Source organism: Chenopodium album, chromosome 15, assembly GCF_948465745.1.
Source record: "Chenopodium album chromosome 15, dcCheAlbu1.1, whole genome shotgun sequence".
NCBI classification, from domain to species: domain Eukaryota; kingdom Viridiplantae; phylum Streptophyta; class Magnoliopsida; order Caryophyllales; family Amaranthaceae; genus Chenopodium; species Chenopodium album.
In genome coordinates, this window is record NC_137848.1 from 34,562,573 (window position 1) to 34,579,025 (window position 16,453).

At 34.4% G+C, this 16,453-nt stretch overlaps 1 protein-coding gene across 1 annotated transcript; it reads right to left on the reverse strand.

The window, feature by feature from the left end:
• Window positions 1-1,992: 1,992 nt before the first annotated feature.
• LOC145582167 (uncharacterized) lies at window positions 1,993-12,915 on the reverse strand. Its single transcript, XM_081639176.1, has 3 exons — window positions 12,526-12,915; window positions 12,233-12,338; window positions 1,993-2,317 (listed from the first exon to the last, which is right to left on the reverse strand). Exons 1-3 carry the CDS (start codon window positions 12,676-12,678, stop codon window positions 2,235-2,237), a joined length of 342 nt encoding a protein of 113 aa, XP_081495302.1. The 5' UTR covers window positions 12,679-12,915; the 3' UTR covers window positions 1,993-2,234.
• Window positions 12,916-16,453: the final 3,538 nt, after the last annotated feature.

The window sequence follows — 16,453 nt, forward strand, 5'->3', positions numbered from 1 at the left end:
TACAATTAAACCTGCGCAAATCTAATTGAATAAGCATTATAACAAACAATTGGAAATTAACCCAAAACATTAACAATCAATAATCATAAATCATCCCTTCATATTATTCATGGATCTCCACAACCCTAGAATAAAACTATTCACGCATAATTAAATCTAAACTAATCAAAGCAATTAAACAAAGAATAAATAAACAATAATAATAAAAATAGTATGAAAGCAATAATAGTGAAAGGTTAAATAAGAACTGTAAAATAAAACTAATAACTAAAAGTCACGAATATTAATGAAAATAAAAAGCTTCGTAAAAACAATAACAATATTAAAAATAAGGGAAGTAAATAAAACTAAAGAAACACTGAGCAAAACTTCCGTAAAAAAATAAATTCAACTAAAAAACTAATCAATCATGAAATCTAACGGTTCGTTTGGCATTGCTGTGGTTTTCTGTTTTTTAGTTTTTTGTTTTTTAAAAGTATATGATAAATGTCCTATAATGAATCAAAAATTATTTGAACTTACTAAAATCATGATAATTTTGAAAACTGACAACAGTAAAGTGGAAACACCTTTTTCTTGTTTCCTGTTTTTGGTTTTTGGTTTTCAAAAAAACTGAAAACTAAACCCAAAAATGATGCCAAACAAGCCCTAAGTTATCTAACTAAACTAAAATTAAAGAAAGTGAAAGCTAACCTCCGTAAAACTAATACTACCTCCTTTAAATAAGAAAAGAAAAAGGTCCCTCACCTCAGTAATTTATAGCTCTCTTAAGCCAAGCTTGGAACTATTAATGAATGGGGCTCATAAAGCTTGTAATGCGGCAAAATCAATAAAAATATAAAAAGAAACAGGTAGGCAACAACATAGGTAGCAAGCTAGGAAAGATCAAATGTATTTTAAATAATCTTAAAGCTTCCTAAAAGAACAAATGGTTTCGTCTTTCTCAATGTACCTATATATGAGCCATACAAAATTATTAATAGTCGCAAACCAAAATTCAAATTCAACGACATGAGAACTAACACACAATTCCTAACCAAATCAAGTAATGTAGTTGGACAAAATTGACGCATATCAGGGCTTCAAAGCAATAAGCATCAAATCATGGCTTACAAATCGTCAATATTCATCATCAATTACAAACAATCAAAATTATTTAAACAATTTTCATTAAGAGGAACAGGGAAGCATGATTCATAATTAATTGGAAACGTATATTTAGTTTTTTTTTTTTTCTTTTATTAAAAGCATATCCTATGAAAGCTATGAAATATATTCTAAAAAAGTAATAAATCTCGCCTAAGCTAATAAAGCATAAATCTAAACTAAGCATACTTAAGAAAATAAAAAGAAGAGGACAAAGTCTCTATAAACAAGAAATCCCCCCAAACTAGATCAGACAACGTCCTCATAGGCTTGAAGGGAAGTTAGCAGTTTAGATGAACCCCTCATCAACAAACTCGTAGCCACCACTATCCCAAGTATTGCAAAGTATCATTTTGATACCATTTTGGTTAAGAATGAAACAAAGTTTTAGTGCGAAAAAGACCAAAATTGAGTCATATACACTATTTTGTAGGGATGGTAGTGGGTCGGGGCAAATGCAAGACCTGCCCCATCCCCGCCCAGTGGGGAAGGGATGGGGTATGAGTTTTAGAGTAAAGTTGCCCATACTCTGCTTCGGCCCATTTCCCACCTCCGTCTTTTCCCCCCTTCTGCAGCCAAGGAAATAGGATGTCAAGTTAGTTACCAAGTCGTGGATTTGGCACACTGCTCCTAAATTGGTGTCACAATCTAATCATTTATCAAGTTTAAGATTTAAAAAGCAATTGAGGCCATCAAAGATGCAAGTCATGCAACAATGCAATAATCAAACAGAAAAGTTACGTTCATTGTTGAAATCACTAACTTGCTAATGGAGCCACGATAGACCTCTGCATTTAATCAACATTCAAGAATCTGGAAATACAATAAAGCATCGAGCTCAACAACTATCCAGCGAGAAATAGCTAACAATTAAATATTAGTCCGGTTTTTCAAATCCTAGTCAAGAATAAACAAAGGCATGATTCAGGGAGTAAAATGTACAAGCATAAGGATGTTTTCCTAAGACACTTCATGCTAGGGTTTCAATGGTAATACATAAAGGAGCTCGTCAACATATATAACACAGCGCCATGATGTCACAGATCTTCATCTAATAGCATCACCCTCAAAGGAAATCCTTGGCGTCATCAACCAGATTTGAATAACAATACAGCCTTCTGATCCAGATAGAAGTAAATAAAATGGTTCGTCTCATGAGTAACATATGAACCTGTTTCAAAAGTAAAAGACAAACATTACAAAACTGATATAGAAGATAAACATAGAAAATTTTGCAGCAAAATCCCATGTTCCCCAACAATACCACTATGCTAGTTGGTACATGCCAATTATCACCAGATTTAATGAGAGCTCCCCCACTCTAGATTTGATGAGAATAGTTTGCATGCAGATATCACAAAATAACATCATAATATTCATCAAACTGATTTGCACAAACAAAAAGAGCAATATATCTTGATGAATTTTGTAGAATAACCACAATTTCTGTTCATTTAAGGATTTCTCCTAAAATTTAACAAGACAGTAGGTTCCAGGACACCCCAAGAAATTGAGATTAAAATTCACGTTTCTGACCTAGTGAGGATTATCAGAGGCTGTAAACTAGGGTCAGTTCTACAGCCGGCAATGTTACCGCAAGTCCTTAAGGCTTATAGATATTCAACAACATACTCCCACCCCCAACACACACACACACCAGATATTATTGTTTTGGCTATGTTTCCTTCATCTTATTCCCATTGTACCAAATAAATTGAAACCAGACTAGACAAAACTCAGACATTAAATAAAAAACAAACCAGAATTTCAAAATTTCAGACCAGGACACCTTAAATAAAGTGAAGAGAATCAAGCCTTTGTACTAAAACAAAAACAAGGTGAGAGAGCCACAAAAGTCACCAAATGGCCAGATTTTGACCTATTAATATGTCTTTTCTTCATTCGGCATTCGAACCCACTCATGAGGCTCACAAAATGGAAGCAAGATGTTCCTTAAGTACTAGATTAGAAACACTTTGTGCTAGAGGAATTTGTGTACTTTTGCTGCCTTCCTATTGTAACAATACTCACACTTCTCAAGCTGCAATGGACGATACTCCCTAAAAGTTGCATATTAAGATGTTGAGATCATTAAAAGGAAGCAACAAAGACCGTAAGATATAGATTATATCCGCTATCTTGTATCGTCGAAAGCCCTTATTACAGAGCATATATTTTGACAATTCACAGCACCAGAAAATATAAAAGTTGCATATTAAGATGTTGAGATCAATAAAAGGAAGTAACAAAGTCCCTAAGATATAGATTATATCCGCCATTTTGTATCGTCGAAAGCCCTTTCAGCCAATTACAGAGCATATATTTTGACACTTCACAGCACCAGAAAATATTTATCTTCCCATCCAAAAAGAAAAGAGAAAATAAGAGAAAAAGAAACTGATATAAGGGGGAGAAAGGATAAAGTAAAAAAATAAAAATTAAGTAGTTTCTGTAAAACAAGAAGAAAAGTTTAATTCAAGCAGAAAGCTCACAAAAGTACGAAGTAGGTCAAAGTATGAGTTGTAGAAAAGTCTTCTAGGTTGCAATTTTTCTTTGTGATTATGCGATCTGATATTGTTGTTGATGGTTATTTTCCTTTTGCAGCCACAACGATTCTGTCTAGAAGTCAGAAAGGCACAAAAGAAATTTCATGTTTTTATTCTCAATATCGTCATGCAAGCATCCATAAACATATATCTTTCAAGTCTATATGACATTACTTTTTATAGAAGAAAACTAGAGATGCAATTGGCAAGAAGATAATATGGGGTCAGATATCACCATTCTGGTACAGTCAATTTAATTCTTGGCTTCAGATTAATAGTTTATTATAGTGGTGATGAGAAAATAAGCAAAGTTCTCAATGACTGAACTACTATCCAAATAAGATATTGAAAAGTTTTCCATCCCAGTCATACATATGTCCATTTCTATAGCTCCCATGAGTAGATGACTAAAAACTTAACATATTTTACCAAAAGAACATCTAAATTAATTCCATTTTAATTAATAACATGGCAAGAGCTAAGAACTAGGTAGGATGTGTCAATGTCTAACCAGGCTATGATTACCAAAACTTGGGTTAAAGATTGTCATTGATCAGACTTGCTAATTTCAGGGATGTCACAGATATCATTAAACGTAAAGTTACTAAAAGATAAACCAAATAATGTATCCAGGACTGATACTAGGTTGGAATGAAAATTTGTAGTAACACAGCTCACCACATTTTCCACAGAATACCAGAAGCCAACAATGCCCATTTCAAATACCACTATATTAAGCCAGCCACTTTAGTCCAACATGGGTAGACATACTAAATCACAGCCATATGAGTCATATGAGTGTTATAATCTTTAATATTGTTGTTTATTCCTCCAACACAAAAGGCCAAAGAATAGTTTGCTAAAATTAAACCTTGGCCCCTAACCGTGCACCTTAAACCACAAAAAAAAAGGAGGGGAAAATCCCGATCTAATGTTCGAAACTTAACCCGGCATAATAAACTCAGAAACACTAACACTTTGATTGGAAAGAAAGAAATGGAAGGAAAAGAAGAGAAGTGAAAGGAAGGGCGACAAATTCTCTTGTTTGGGTAAAGGATTGGGGGAAGGAAGGGGAAGGAGAGGGAGGGATCCATTTTCCCTCTCTCTTTAATAAGCTTAATCCCTCAAAAATTGAAGAGATTTGGAGGGAAAATGGAGCTCACCTCCCTTTCCCTTTCTTTTCTCTTCCCTTCCTCCTTTTTCCCTTCCCTTCCTTTCCTTCCTTCTTTGCTATCCAAACAAAGCGTAAACCATGGTTTATTAAAGATTTAGATGTACACACTAAATCATGGTTTATTAAAATTTAGAGAAATTGTACACCTATGAACCTAGCATTCCAGAAAGCATATTGAAGAAAGTTCAATAAATGTCTCCACACCAGATTAATTGTTTAATATCATGCCCCCATCTTATATTGTGCACTCCTAATTACCAAGAATATCCAAGGCTGAGTTGAGAACATCCGGTCAATTGATAGTCTAATTGGCATGGCACAAAATTGGTAGTCAGGAGAAAAGGCAGTTCAGAAAGCCAGTCTACTGCACACTACAATAAACGATTAAATTTCACCAGAGTAGTATTCAGGTAAATAATGGATTTATCTAACTGAAAAAAGGAAGGGGGTTTTGGGGGGGGGGGGGGGGGGGGGGGTGGGAGGGTGGGAGGAACAAGCCATCATTGTTGGAAATTGAAGGTGACCAACACCTCACGATCTATGTTTTCAGATTATGAGCAAGGCTGGAATACAGCATACACAATTCTGAAGATCCAATGCAGCCATTTCCAAGGATTCTCAATGTACCTTATAAGTTAAAGTGTGATGCAAGTGAGACAACGATTTTAAAATGTTAGGGTTTTGAGTGCATAGCGAAAACAAAGATGTAAATATCAAGAAGAATTAAATGGGAATAAATGAGACAGCTCAAACTAAAGAAGTGATCAAGGACACACAATTTATGTGGGAAAAATCCTCAAATTAAGGCCAAAAACTCACGGACGACAAGCACTCGAAAATCAACTATATGAAAATTGGAGAGAACAAGAACCCTAAAATATCAGGGTAAGTACACTAATAACTCTCACTGTTATAAAAATAACCTTATGCAGGTGAAGTAAAAAGAAAGAATAGTGGACTAGTAAAATACGTGGATTGTATACGTGGCTAAAATGAAGGAAGGCTCATAGTATGAGTTTGATTTTTTGTGTGCAAGATCATAGTGTGTGTGTGTAAATATAGTATCACTTAAGCATTCTTACAGCTATAAGAGCAAAGCCAATTTGAAAGAGAGAAAGTAAATATAGTATCATTAACCGATTGGCTTGGTTATGGGGAGAGAGAAAGTGAAAAAGTATTAAAAAAATGAAGAGAGAGAAATTTTTGGGAACAAAAAGCAATAACCTGGTTGTGGAAATAACCAGGTTATAAAGCTTGGTTATTGAGTGAAATAGTAGGGCCAATTTGCTTGGTCATTGAGTGAAAGAGGGAGATTGTGTGGTGGGATTGGGTAAAAATAAGAGAGGATAAGATGTGTAACCATGGTCAACCATTGGGCTACATTGGTTATTAAGTGGGTATAAGAGTGGTTATAAATGAGGTGGAAGATAGAGAAATTAATTAAATAAGTGATAACCACAATGGTTGTGGGCAACCATTGTGTTTACTCTAACATCGAAGAAATCTCAGGAGTCATTGCTTCTGAATTTAAGTAACCTCTAGAAAGTTCTAGCTTGCATGGTACAAGCTTGTAGATAATTTTAGAGAGCTAGAGTGATAGCTTTTAAGATTACATATATACATACACTGCACAAGACATTAGGCTTACAAAATTAGGGCAATACCCAACAGTCTAAACTTTGGACAAAATTTTATGTGTACTCGTCAAATGAAACACCAAATATTTGCAACTTTTTTCATAATTTTATGAGCACCATTGAAGACTTTAAGTACTCCACCTGAGTCAAAATATTTGCAACTTTTAAAATCAAGAGTGCTGAAAGAGATGATGGTCTGCTTCAAATCAAAACATGTTAGATAAAGTCCTGATTTTAACATCATGTGTTTTGATCCGAACTAAAACAATGTCATGAACTTTGCAACATGACTTGTTGCCCATTGAGTAAATCTATTTTTTACAGACACATAATCAATAAGTAATCCTTCTGAGAATAAATATGGAAAATCATATTCTATGTCACCATAATCAGTTTCTAGAATTCTCTTACATTTCTTCTTGTTTTTTCTTCAAACAATTGGGAACAATGTGCATTTGTGCCCATACCTGTTACAATATTTGCATAAATATTTTGATCGATTCCATTAGATATGAACCAATTTTTGGCAGTTCTTTTATTGTTTGATCTCCCTACTACATTTAATCCTTCACCTTTATAATTGGAATGACCTTGGTCCTTTTGAGAGTTAAACAAACATACAACCTTTGTAGTAACTTCCATAATTTAGAATTATCCAACAACATTAAAATAATTAATTAGTCTTAATGGAATTTGAACCACACTATCCTAACAATGGTGTGGCCAAAATTTTATAGGCTTGTGTAGGTTTAATTAACTAGAGTGTATGTTTTCTATAAATCAAGCAAGATTATTGATTGCACCTAATTTCTCAAATATTATCTACAAGCTTTTATTACGCAAGCTTCTTGATCTTTCTAGAGACTACTTGCATTGGAAGCAACTAGAAGCAACCTGCGAAGCTCGGACTCGGCCAAACACCCAGCCGTACCCGTGTCGACACGACGCGACCCGGGTGCGGACACGAAATCTGGGTCGGACCCTTGCGTGAAAAAGTGGACTCGCCAATTGTGAACCCTAGATCTAAAATAGGAGGACAGATTCACCAAACCAAGAGCCTAACCTTAGGGTTTTTGATCGAAAGTGAAAAACGAGCAGTTTGACACCCAGAAGTTGCTGGATTTCTTTGCCGGCGACTGAAAACTGGTTCTTTGAGTCTCGAGTTCTCGACCATTCAACTTCAACTGCAATTTCTGTTTTCTTTTATTTTATTTTTTTTTAACGTGGGTGGGGTAGGCAGTCTTGAAAATTGAAATAGTGAATGTGGAGGTGGGTGGAAAACTCACGTGATTTATAATCTTATTTACTGTTTCTTTCTTTTCTTTTTTACAGTACTACTTTTATATTTTTTTTAAAAGCTGAACAATAAGTACTACTCTAAACTTCTACTTTGACCTATTTTTACTTACCTTCAACTCTAATATTTTTTAAATTGTCGTGTCCCTGAGTCCAAATTTAAAATATGGACTCTTTTAAAACGTGTCCGCGGATCCTTAATTTTATAATATTCTGAGTCTGACACTTGGACCCATACCCGAGTCCGACACCCGTACCCGAGTCCGAGCTTCCTAGGAAGCAACAGCTCATGAGAATTCTAGAACATTATTTCTACAAGAATGATGAAAGAAGTTTTAACAATTTTCTAGCTAATTTTTTCTGCACCATTTACAACTTTAAATATTGGTGTTTGACTTTCAATCACAAGCATGCACAAAAGAACCCATACTTATACTACATGTCACCCTACATATTAGCCCGCCCTCTTTGTGTAGTTTTCACCTAATTTACTTAACCACTATCCTTTCTTATATTTATCCTAGGTGAGTTTAATGATGAGAGTTGTTAATATATTACTCACCTTAGTATTTTAGGGATCTTATACTCTCCTAGTTTACCACTATATGTAGATTTTTTCCTGATAAATTGTTTGTCTTTCTTGATTTACTCTCTTACCTCATTTATCCCCAATTTATTCTAATTAGTCTCTATCTTGTTGCTTCTACTACACATTCACAACCATAATGTTGTATCATTAAAGATTTCTTTGATGAAGAATCTCAAGAATGTCATGTATGATGGATTCATCATTCAACTTGGATTTCGCGTTACATACTCATTAAAAGAGTTCAAGTCACTTTTTTTACCCCCAAATAGGGAGGGGGAGGGGGGGGGGGGGGGGGGTTGCACCCTTAAGTTTCATACGAAGAATGCATAAGCAATTTGTCTCGAAGTATAAATTACTAAGACAGTGTGACTAAGTGAACAAAAGGAATTATTTTTCCCCAAGGTTGTTAGATAATTCTAACATGGTAACAAAAAATAGGAAAGCTACCGAGAATGGTGTATGCTCATGAGACTTCCTTAGGGATGCAACAACTTAAAGAGCGTGTGTAGATTTTTTTACACATCTCATCCACCGCCATACAAAACTACATATATGAGAGATGTTGGGCATTGTTTGAGAATCATACACACCCCTCCAGTGTTTATACTACACACAGTCTCTCTTTCCACTTGTATTAGTGAGTTTAGTCATAGTTCCTACAGCAAATTATAATTGTAGTATTCACCCCTAATAATTTAGAGTTCTTGTAATCTCCTGATTATCAGACAATGGACATACATGGCTTGTCGTCCTTCGGTTTTTTGCCTTTTAACAAAGAATACCTCCCACATAAAATAGTGCTATTCTTGACCACTTTTCTTCTCACAGTTATTTCCAATTAATTATCTCAATCTCTACATATGTGCCTTGCTACACACTCACAAACTAAACAAAGAATATCAATCAAAGCCTTAATCCCATAAGTGGGGTCAACTAAACAAAGAATATAATGAAGAAAAAAATAATATTGCTCTAAAAAAGCAATTTAAACCTCAAAGTTTGGGTGCATGAAATTTTGCAATTTCATGTATTAAATATTTTTTTATTTGGAATTTTACATGGTGGCTATTAGTTTTAGCATTTTACATTAGGTGGAACTTTTTTTACCATAATATACAATGATCTCCTAGTTTGCTTAACCACCCCATTTTTTACTCAACCACCGTCCAGCCACCATCACCAATTGTCTAGCTTACACTACCCCCTTCTCACCACCCTCAAAAACCACCTCCATCCCATGAAACCAAGCCTCAACACCCGGATAAACCAACCCCTTTCAGTCAAAATCAATCATAACACTGTGAATGACAATAGGATCAAGAGCATAATGATGTTTTCCATGGCAGAGATTCGCCCTAAAAATCTAAAACTGATGTTCACGGTCTTCCTATGATGAATACCTCTTGATAAACTTTGATTTTAGAAAGAGAGAAATGATGATGGGCGCTTAAGAGGTCATCCAGTAGACTTCCCAAATGATGATATCTTCATCAACAACGGTTTTAACTAAGTAGAGAGAGAATGGGGTGGTGGCTTGAGGGACGATAAATAGGTTTTGTTAAGGGTAGGAATCTTTTTAATCATTAAAGTTAGATAGAAGCATGAATAGCCCATTAAATGACAATTAATGCACTAAGTAGAGTTAAGAAAACTAGGAGGTCACTATATATTATGGGAAAAAAAAAAATTCACTAAACAAAAATTAAGGGGCACCTTGTAGAATTTACCTCTTTTTTCTTTTAAAAGGCTATTAGAAGTTAAAAGACATCACTTCATAAGGGAGGAACCAAGGAAAAGATCCCAATGAGATTTTTAGACAAATGAAATCTCGACTACCTTAGCAGATGTAGATTTTGCAAAGATGAGAGTAAGTTATTCACCTCCTTGTTTTTTGTTCTTTCTTTATAACAATTAACTTCTCCCGTGTTTCAAACTTTAGCTCCAAAGACCAGTTGAATGCCATTTAAAAAGAGGATGGAAAAAGTTATAATATCTCATGTGAGAACTGCCCATGTATAGGATGATAGGCAGTCACATTCCTAAAAATAATACTGGTATATGCACATTTTTTCTTCTCATATCCACAATCCAAATCTGTTGGGAATTAGGTTAGAGCTTGGGTCATTAAATTTACCTAATTTGACCATGATCCTTGACCAAAATTCATCAATGATTGCATGTTTCAGGTTGATGATATGAATAAGCCTCTCAATCTACGGATCAACTAAACTAGGGAACCAAAGTGCTAAGCGACCAATTTGAGGAGAATAAACTCATGAACATGCATTTCACAAGATTACATGTCTTTATGAAAACTCAATTTACTCTACTAACAATAAATCATTACAACCTAAGTCCCCTTTTATATAGGCAATATAAATTCTAGAATAATCTAACAAAGAATCCTAATTACCATAAAAAAATAACCTGGTAATTAGACTAAGACTCCTAACAATAATAAAATATAATTTTTTTTTCCTACACGTAAAATTAAATCTTTAAGGGACTAGTATAATCGTGTAGGACTCCTAATAAAACATTAGAAACATATGTCTGATCCTAATTGGACTAAGATTAAGCCTACAAGCTTCCTTGCACGTCAAGCGTCCTTTACCATCCAATTACCCTCGTACCAAAATAGCCAATAACCAACTTAAAATAAGAACATACAGATATCTTAATGATAATCTCGCATTATTTTATTTAATACGCAGCTTCAAATCAGGTTTTTGCTTTAGGTCTTCCTATTGTCTTCCATTTGGTCAATTATTCAGAATCTTAAACTTCATAAAGCTGTTTAGTCAGTTTCTATTCCAATTATAGACCGATAGAGAACAGCACCATACTAGACCTTCAGGTGAAACTGTCTAAGATCCCAAGAGCCATAAAGATTGAAGGACTGGGATAGGTCAACAAATAAAGCACAGTAACTTGTATACTGTCAATTTTTACGCCAAGAGGATAGAAAACACAATTACAGTCTTCTTTTAGACAACTAAACAAGAGAAAACACAATCAAAGCCTTCTTTAAGAAAACTAAACAAGGCAGTATTCTGATTGCATATAGTAATCTAATCACCTTCATACATTTTGAGAACATCCGTATCTAATAGCCATATTGATTTCACATAATTTATGCTATAAATAGAATGTGGAATTTTTCATGAAATATCTCTCCACTCTGGCCTAGAGTAACAGGAGGGTGATAATATGCTAAATACTGGAGGAAACAAAATACACTCCATATGTTAATGCGTCTAGTTTGTCTACCAATGTAATTCAAAATTGTTTAATTCCAACCTTTCAAGCAGTACGGTACTTCCAACAGTGATAAAACCTTAACTTTTTTAAGTGAATTAGGAACGCCCCATCAAAGTCCCATATTTAAAGAAGAGTAGACACATAATGTTCAATGACACATTTGATGACGCAATTTCATAAGGTTGCTAAATAAGGATCAAAATGTACCACAATTTGAGATGCCAATTTACATGCCAACCATCTATTACGCCCAATCACCCCTACCCAGCCCCTCTAATCGTTGCTCTAGTGACAACGCACCAAACAGCATCATGTAACCAACCTCTAACCAGGTAATGTGAGTAAACAATTGTCAATTACCACCACTCCACCACTAGTCCAGATTAACAACATTTGATGCAGTTGAAAAATCAAAGCTAGTAAGGACATACTATACTCTCATCTATAATGTGAATATCGTTACAAGGTCTCCTACAATCAAAGTCCAACCATAAACCCAGACAATCATGTTCAAAAGCTTGCAATCATATTCAAAAAGAAAATAATAATATAAAATAAATAAGGCTAAGAAAGAGAAATTTACCAAAATTGCGACCAACAATGCAGTGCCAAGTAGGTCCATGTTTCTTATCAAACTCCTTCTTAATACTCTCCGCTACATCTTTCTCAACATTAACCTTCTCAAATGCCTACAAATCAAAATCACAACAAACAAAAATCCCACAAAATTCAAAATTACCAACTTAAAATCATCAAAACCTAAACCAAAAAAACAAAACAAGTCAACACAAAATTCCACAAAATTTGCTCATCCAAAGATCGGAAGCGACATTATACAAAATATACAAATTCCAACAGAGGAGAGTGAGATAGTACAGCAATTGCAATGTCGAGAGCTTCTTTCTGCATGTCATCAGCCATATCCGCGTTTTTAATAATGATCCGCTTACCAGCCCCCATCAAAGGCGGTTTCCGATCTTCGGCTGCAGGTTTTCCAGTGCCTATTGGTGGTTTAATTTCCTCACTCATTTATCTTTTCCGAAAGTGAAATTAAATAAATTGTAGAATAAATTGTGATTGTGAATTGTTTGAATGTTGATGGTAGTTGAAGAAGAAGGTTGTTTGTTGTTTTGTTGGTTGTTGAGTGATTTTCAAGGTTGGGAAAAAGTGAAGTAGAAGAGAAGAGGGAGGGAGAAAATACAGTCAGTCCCTCAGTCCCTCTTCTTCTTTCTCCAGTTTTGAGCGTAGTCAGTGGTGTGATTGGACTCTGACTGGAAATTTACTTCGGTTTTTGCCGTTTTTCTACTTGGAAACTAGTATTAAGCCCACGCGATGCACGGGTTAATTTTATTCGTTAAATACAAAGTATATGTTTTTCAATTAATGAATTTTACTATTATGTATTTAAGTTGTTCTTATTTTTTTTTTTTTAAATCTTATATATAATTGTAGAGTTGTTTTTCCAACTTTCATTCACAGCCCTTCAAATTCTCATCCTTGCAATTCTAGCCCTTTTATTTATTATTTTTTTTTTTGAAAAAAATAACCAATAACCACCATTTTTACTCATAACTACCCATATCACTCAATTAAAATCTAGCCCTCTATTTTTTCTTTAAAAAAGAAAAAGAAAAAAAAAACCAATAGCCACCCTTTAATAACTATCACTTCTACCATTTTTTTCTCTTAAATATATATACTACATATATCTCGTGCATGAGCACGGGTACACTCTAGTATAAACAAATATGGAGTCTACCTTATGTGCAACCCAACATTTTGAACATTAAAAAGAGACACTTGTAATTTTATCATATAATAAATGTACAATGTAGCATCAAGGAAAGAATACAAATAACTACTTTGACACATGAAAAGCATCATGTCATAATAAGTGGAAATAACAATTTAAAAACGTAATTTAAGTTAGATCAAATAAAAAAATTATTTTGTATATCTAGTTCCAATTTACAAAAACAGTATTAAATACACAATAAACGAAAATTATAGACAAAATCGAAGTAAAAAAAATAATTTAAATTGAGATCTTAAAAATAGAATTTTCTGCCGTCTCTCCAAATAGATAGATGTGATCAAGTGCCTTTGTTTGGTCCATATTTAACAACATAAAAAATATTGAAAATATAACTTTAAAAAAAATCATTCTTTAAACATTGTTAACGAAAATTAATTATGCAAATCCATCCAAACGAAATTTTGATACACAATTCTTCTTAAAAAAAATAACTATTAAACACCAATCACCCAAAAATTCTAAAACAATTTTCAAAAAAAAAACTGAAAATAATAAATTCCTACATAAACTTAATAAAAATCAAGATCAGAAAAAAGTAACACATGATAAAACTAAAATATATTAAAATTAATAGAAAAAAATTATCTTTAAACATTGAAAAAGGGGAAAAAAATTATATAAATATTTATAAAAAAAACCTAGAAAAAATTCTAAAGCGCAATTTGTTAAAAAAAAAAAAAAAAAAAAAAAAAAAAAAAAAAAAAAAAAAAAAAAAACCGTAAATAAATTACAGAAAATACACCTCTGATTGCTCCCTTAAATTTAATGTCGCCATTATTTTTTGAAGTTTGTATACATCTTGACAATAATTTTTTTATTAATTACTTCATATAAATTATAGATTAAGGGTGAAGGAGGGAAAAGGTAGAGTTAGAGAAAATAGAGAAAGAGTAAACCATTATTATTTTGTTTTTTTTTTTTTTTTTGTGTAATTGACTATTTATATAATGAAGTTTAGTACCCAAGTGACACAAATGAAAATTGGTATCTTTTTGAGGGATTAAACGGTTTAGAAGTTTATAATTTTTTTTTTTTTTGTGGGTTGGTTTCAACTGAAATGTAAATTTTTTTTAAATAAAAAAAATAATATAAAATAAAAAGCAAAATTTAGGAAAATCAGGAAGAGCACAAGTGTCCTTTAAGTTTCGTGTTTTAGTGTTTTAAAATAAAAGTATAGATGTTTTACTCTTTCCTCTATTTTTGAGTGAATTTATTTTAGGGGAAAGTAGCTTATTTAAAACGAAAAATTGTCACCATTAATCCTAACTTTGCTCAAGATATTAATCTCAACTTCAGTTTATTCTCTATCACTCCCAACTTTGTACCCTATTAATTTTTATCAACCCAACCGATCATCCAACTTGATGTAGGAGGTTACATACCATACACGTGTCATCGCGTGATAGATTCGAATTTTAAAAAAAAAATAAATAAATAAATTTTAAAAAAAAAATTAAAACCTTAACCCCTTCCCCAATAGGTGGCAGCCCTGCCTCCTCTGGCCCCCTTCCCTTCTCCCTCCCCTATCCATTTCCGACCACCATTCTCCGCTCCTTCTACTGCCTCAAGTGTGTGGGCGGTTGCACTACTAGAAATAGGCCTATTTCCGACGAATAGGTTCCGATGGACACCTAATTCCGTTGGAAACATAGGAAATTCCGACGGATTTTTATTCCGTCGGACATTTACGACGGATTTTAAAGATCCGACGGAATATAAATCCGTCGAAATATATGGGCTTTCCGACCGAATTTTCCGTTGGAAATGTAATTTTCCGACAGAATTAAAATCCGTCGGAAATTTCCGACGGAATATTCCGTTGGAATATATTTTTTTAAAAAAAAAATTCAAACCCTAATATTCAGCCCCCATTTTATTTCACCCTCAACCATTTTTTTTCACTTCCCCCTTTTTATTCTCTCTCCTTTCTTCTGATGTTTCTTTCTCTTCTTTCCTATCCTTCTCCTTCCTCTTTCTCTCTCCTTCTCCCTCCTCTTTCTCTTCTTTCTCCGTCATCTCACCCACAACCGCCGTCGTCTCACGCCGCTGCCACCCCTATGAATCCCCTTGCCGCGCCAATTGTCTTACGTTTTTTATTTTATACGGTTTTTAAGGTTAAATTCGATAGTCAAAACTCTAGATGTAGAGTTTTTATTGTCGAATTAAGCCTTATTAACCTAAATTCGGTGAAATTCGAAGCTAATTTTAAAATTAAAGGTATGTTCTGATGTTTTTGATGTTCTTTCTTTAGTTTTAAAGTTTTTTTTTTAAAAAAAAAATTTGGGTTTTGGTGGCTCGTTGGTGGTTTTAGGGTCAGTTTAAGGGTAGGTCGAGGGAGGTGGCGTTGGGTGCCTCCAGGGCCAAGGGTTAGGGTTAGGGTGGGGTGGGTTAGGGTGGTGAGAGAAGGTTGGTTTGGTTAGGGTTCAGTCAGGTTTGGGTTAGGGGTTTAGGTCTGGGTTAGGTCGGGTCTGGGTTAGGGGTTTGGGTGTTTTAGGTCGGGTCTGGGTTAGGGTTTGGGTCTGGGTTAGGTTTGGTTTTGTGGGGTGGGTTAATTTAGTGGGTGGCGGTTAGGGTTGAATGGGTTAAGGTGTTGGTAGATCTGGGTTATTGGGTTAGGGTCGTGGTGGGTCTGGTTGGTGGGTTTGTTCGGGTTAGGTGGGTTAGGGTTGAATGGGTTAAGGTGGTGGTGGCGGCTTTGGGTCTGGTTGGTTTAGATGGTGCGGTGCGTGGTGGCGGCTTGTAGGGTAGCAGTGGGGGTTGGACGTGGTGGTGGGTGGGGTGGGTTTTTTTTTTATTTTTTTTGGTAGAAGTTTTCGACGGAAATTTCGTCGTAATTTTCCGACAGATTTGTTTTCCGTCGGAAACCCTATTTTCGACGGAAAACAGGAAGTTTCAGAGGGATTTTTTCCGTCGGAAATCGGCACTTTTCTAGTAGTGTTGATGCGGCCGCTGCTGGTTGGTGCCGGATTTGATATCACGGCTGCGACC

Coding starts and splice junctions, on each gene's coding strand:
- LOC145582167 (XM_081639176.1), bottom strand. CDS start 12,678: ATGAGTGAGGAAATTAAACCACCAATAGGCACTGGAAAACCTGCAGCC. Junction 12,339..12,525: donor CTCTCGACATTGCAATTGCT/GTACTATCTCAC, acceptor TTTGATTTGTAG/GCATTTGAGAAGGTTAATGT. Junction 2,318..12,232: donor CATTGTTGGTCGCAATTTTG/GTAAATTTCTCT, acceptor CTTTTGAAACAG/GTTCATATGTTACTCATGAG.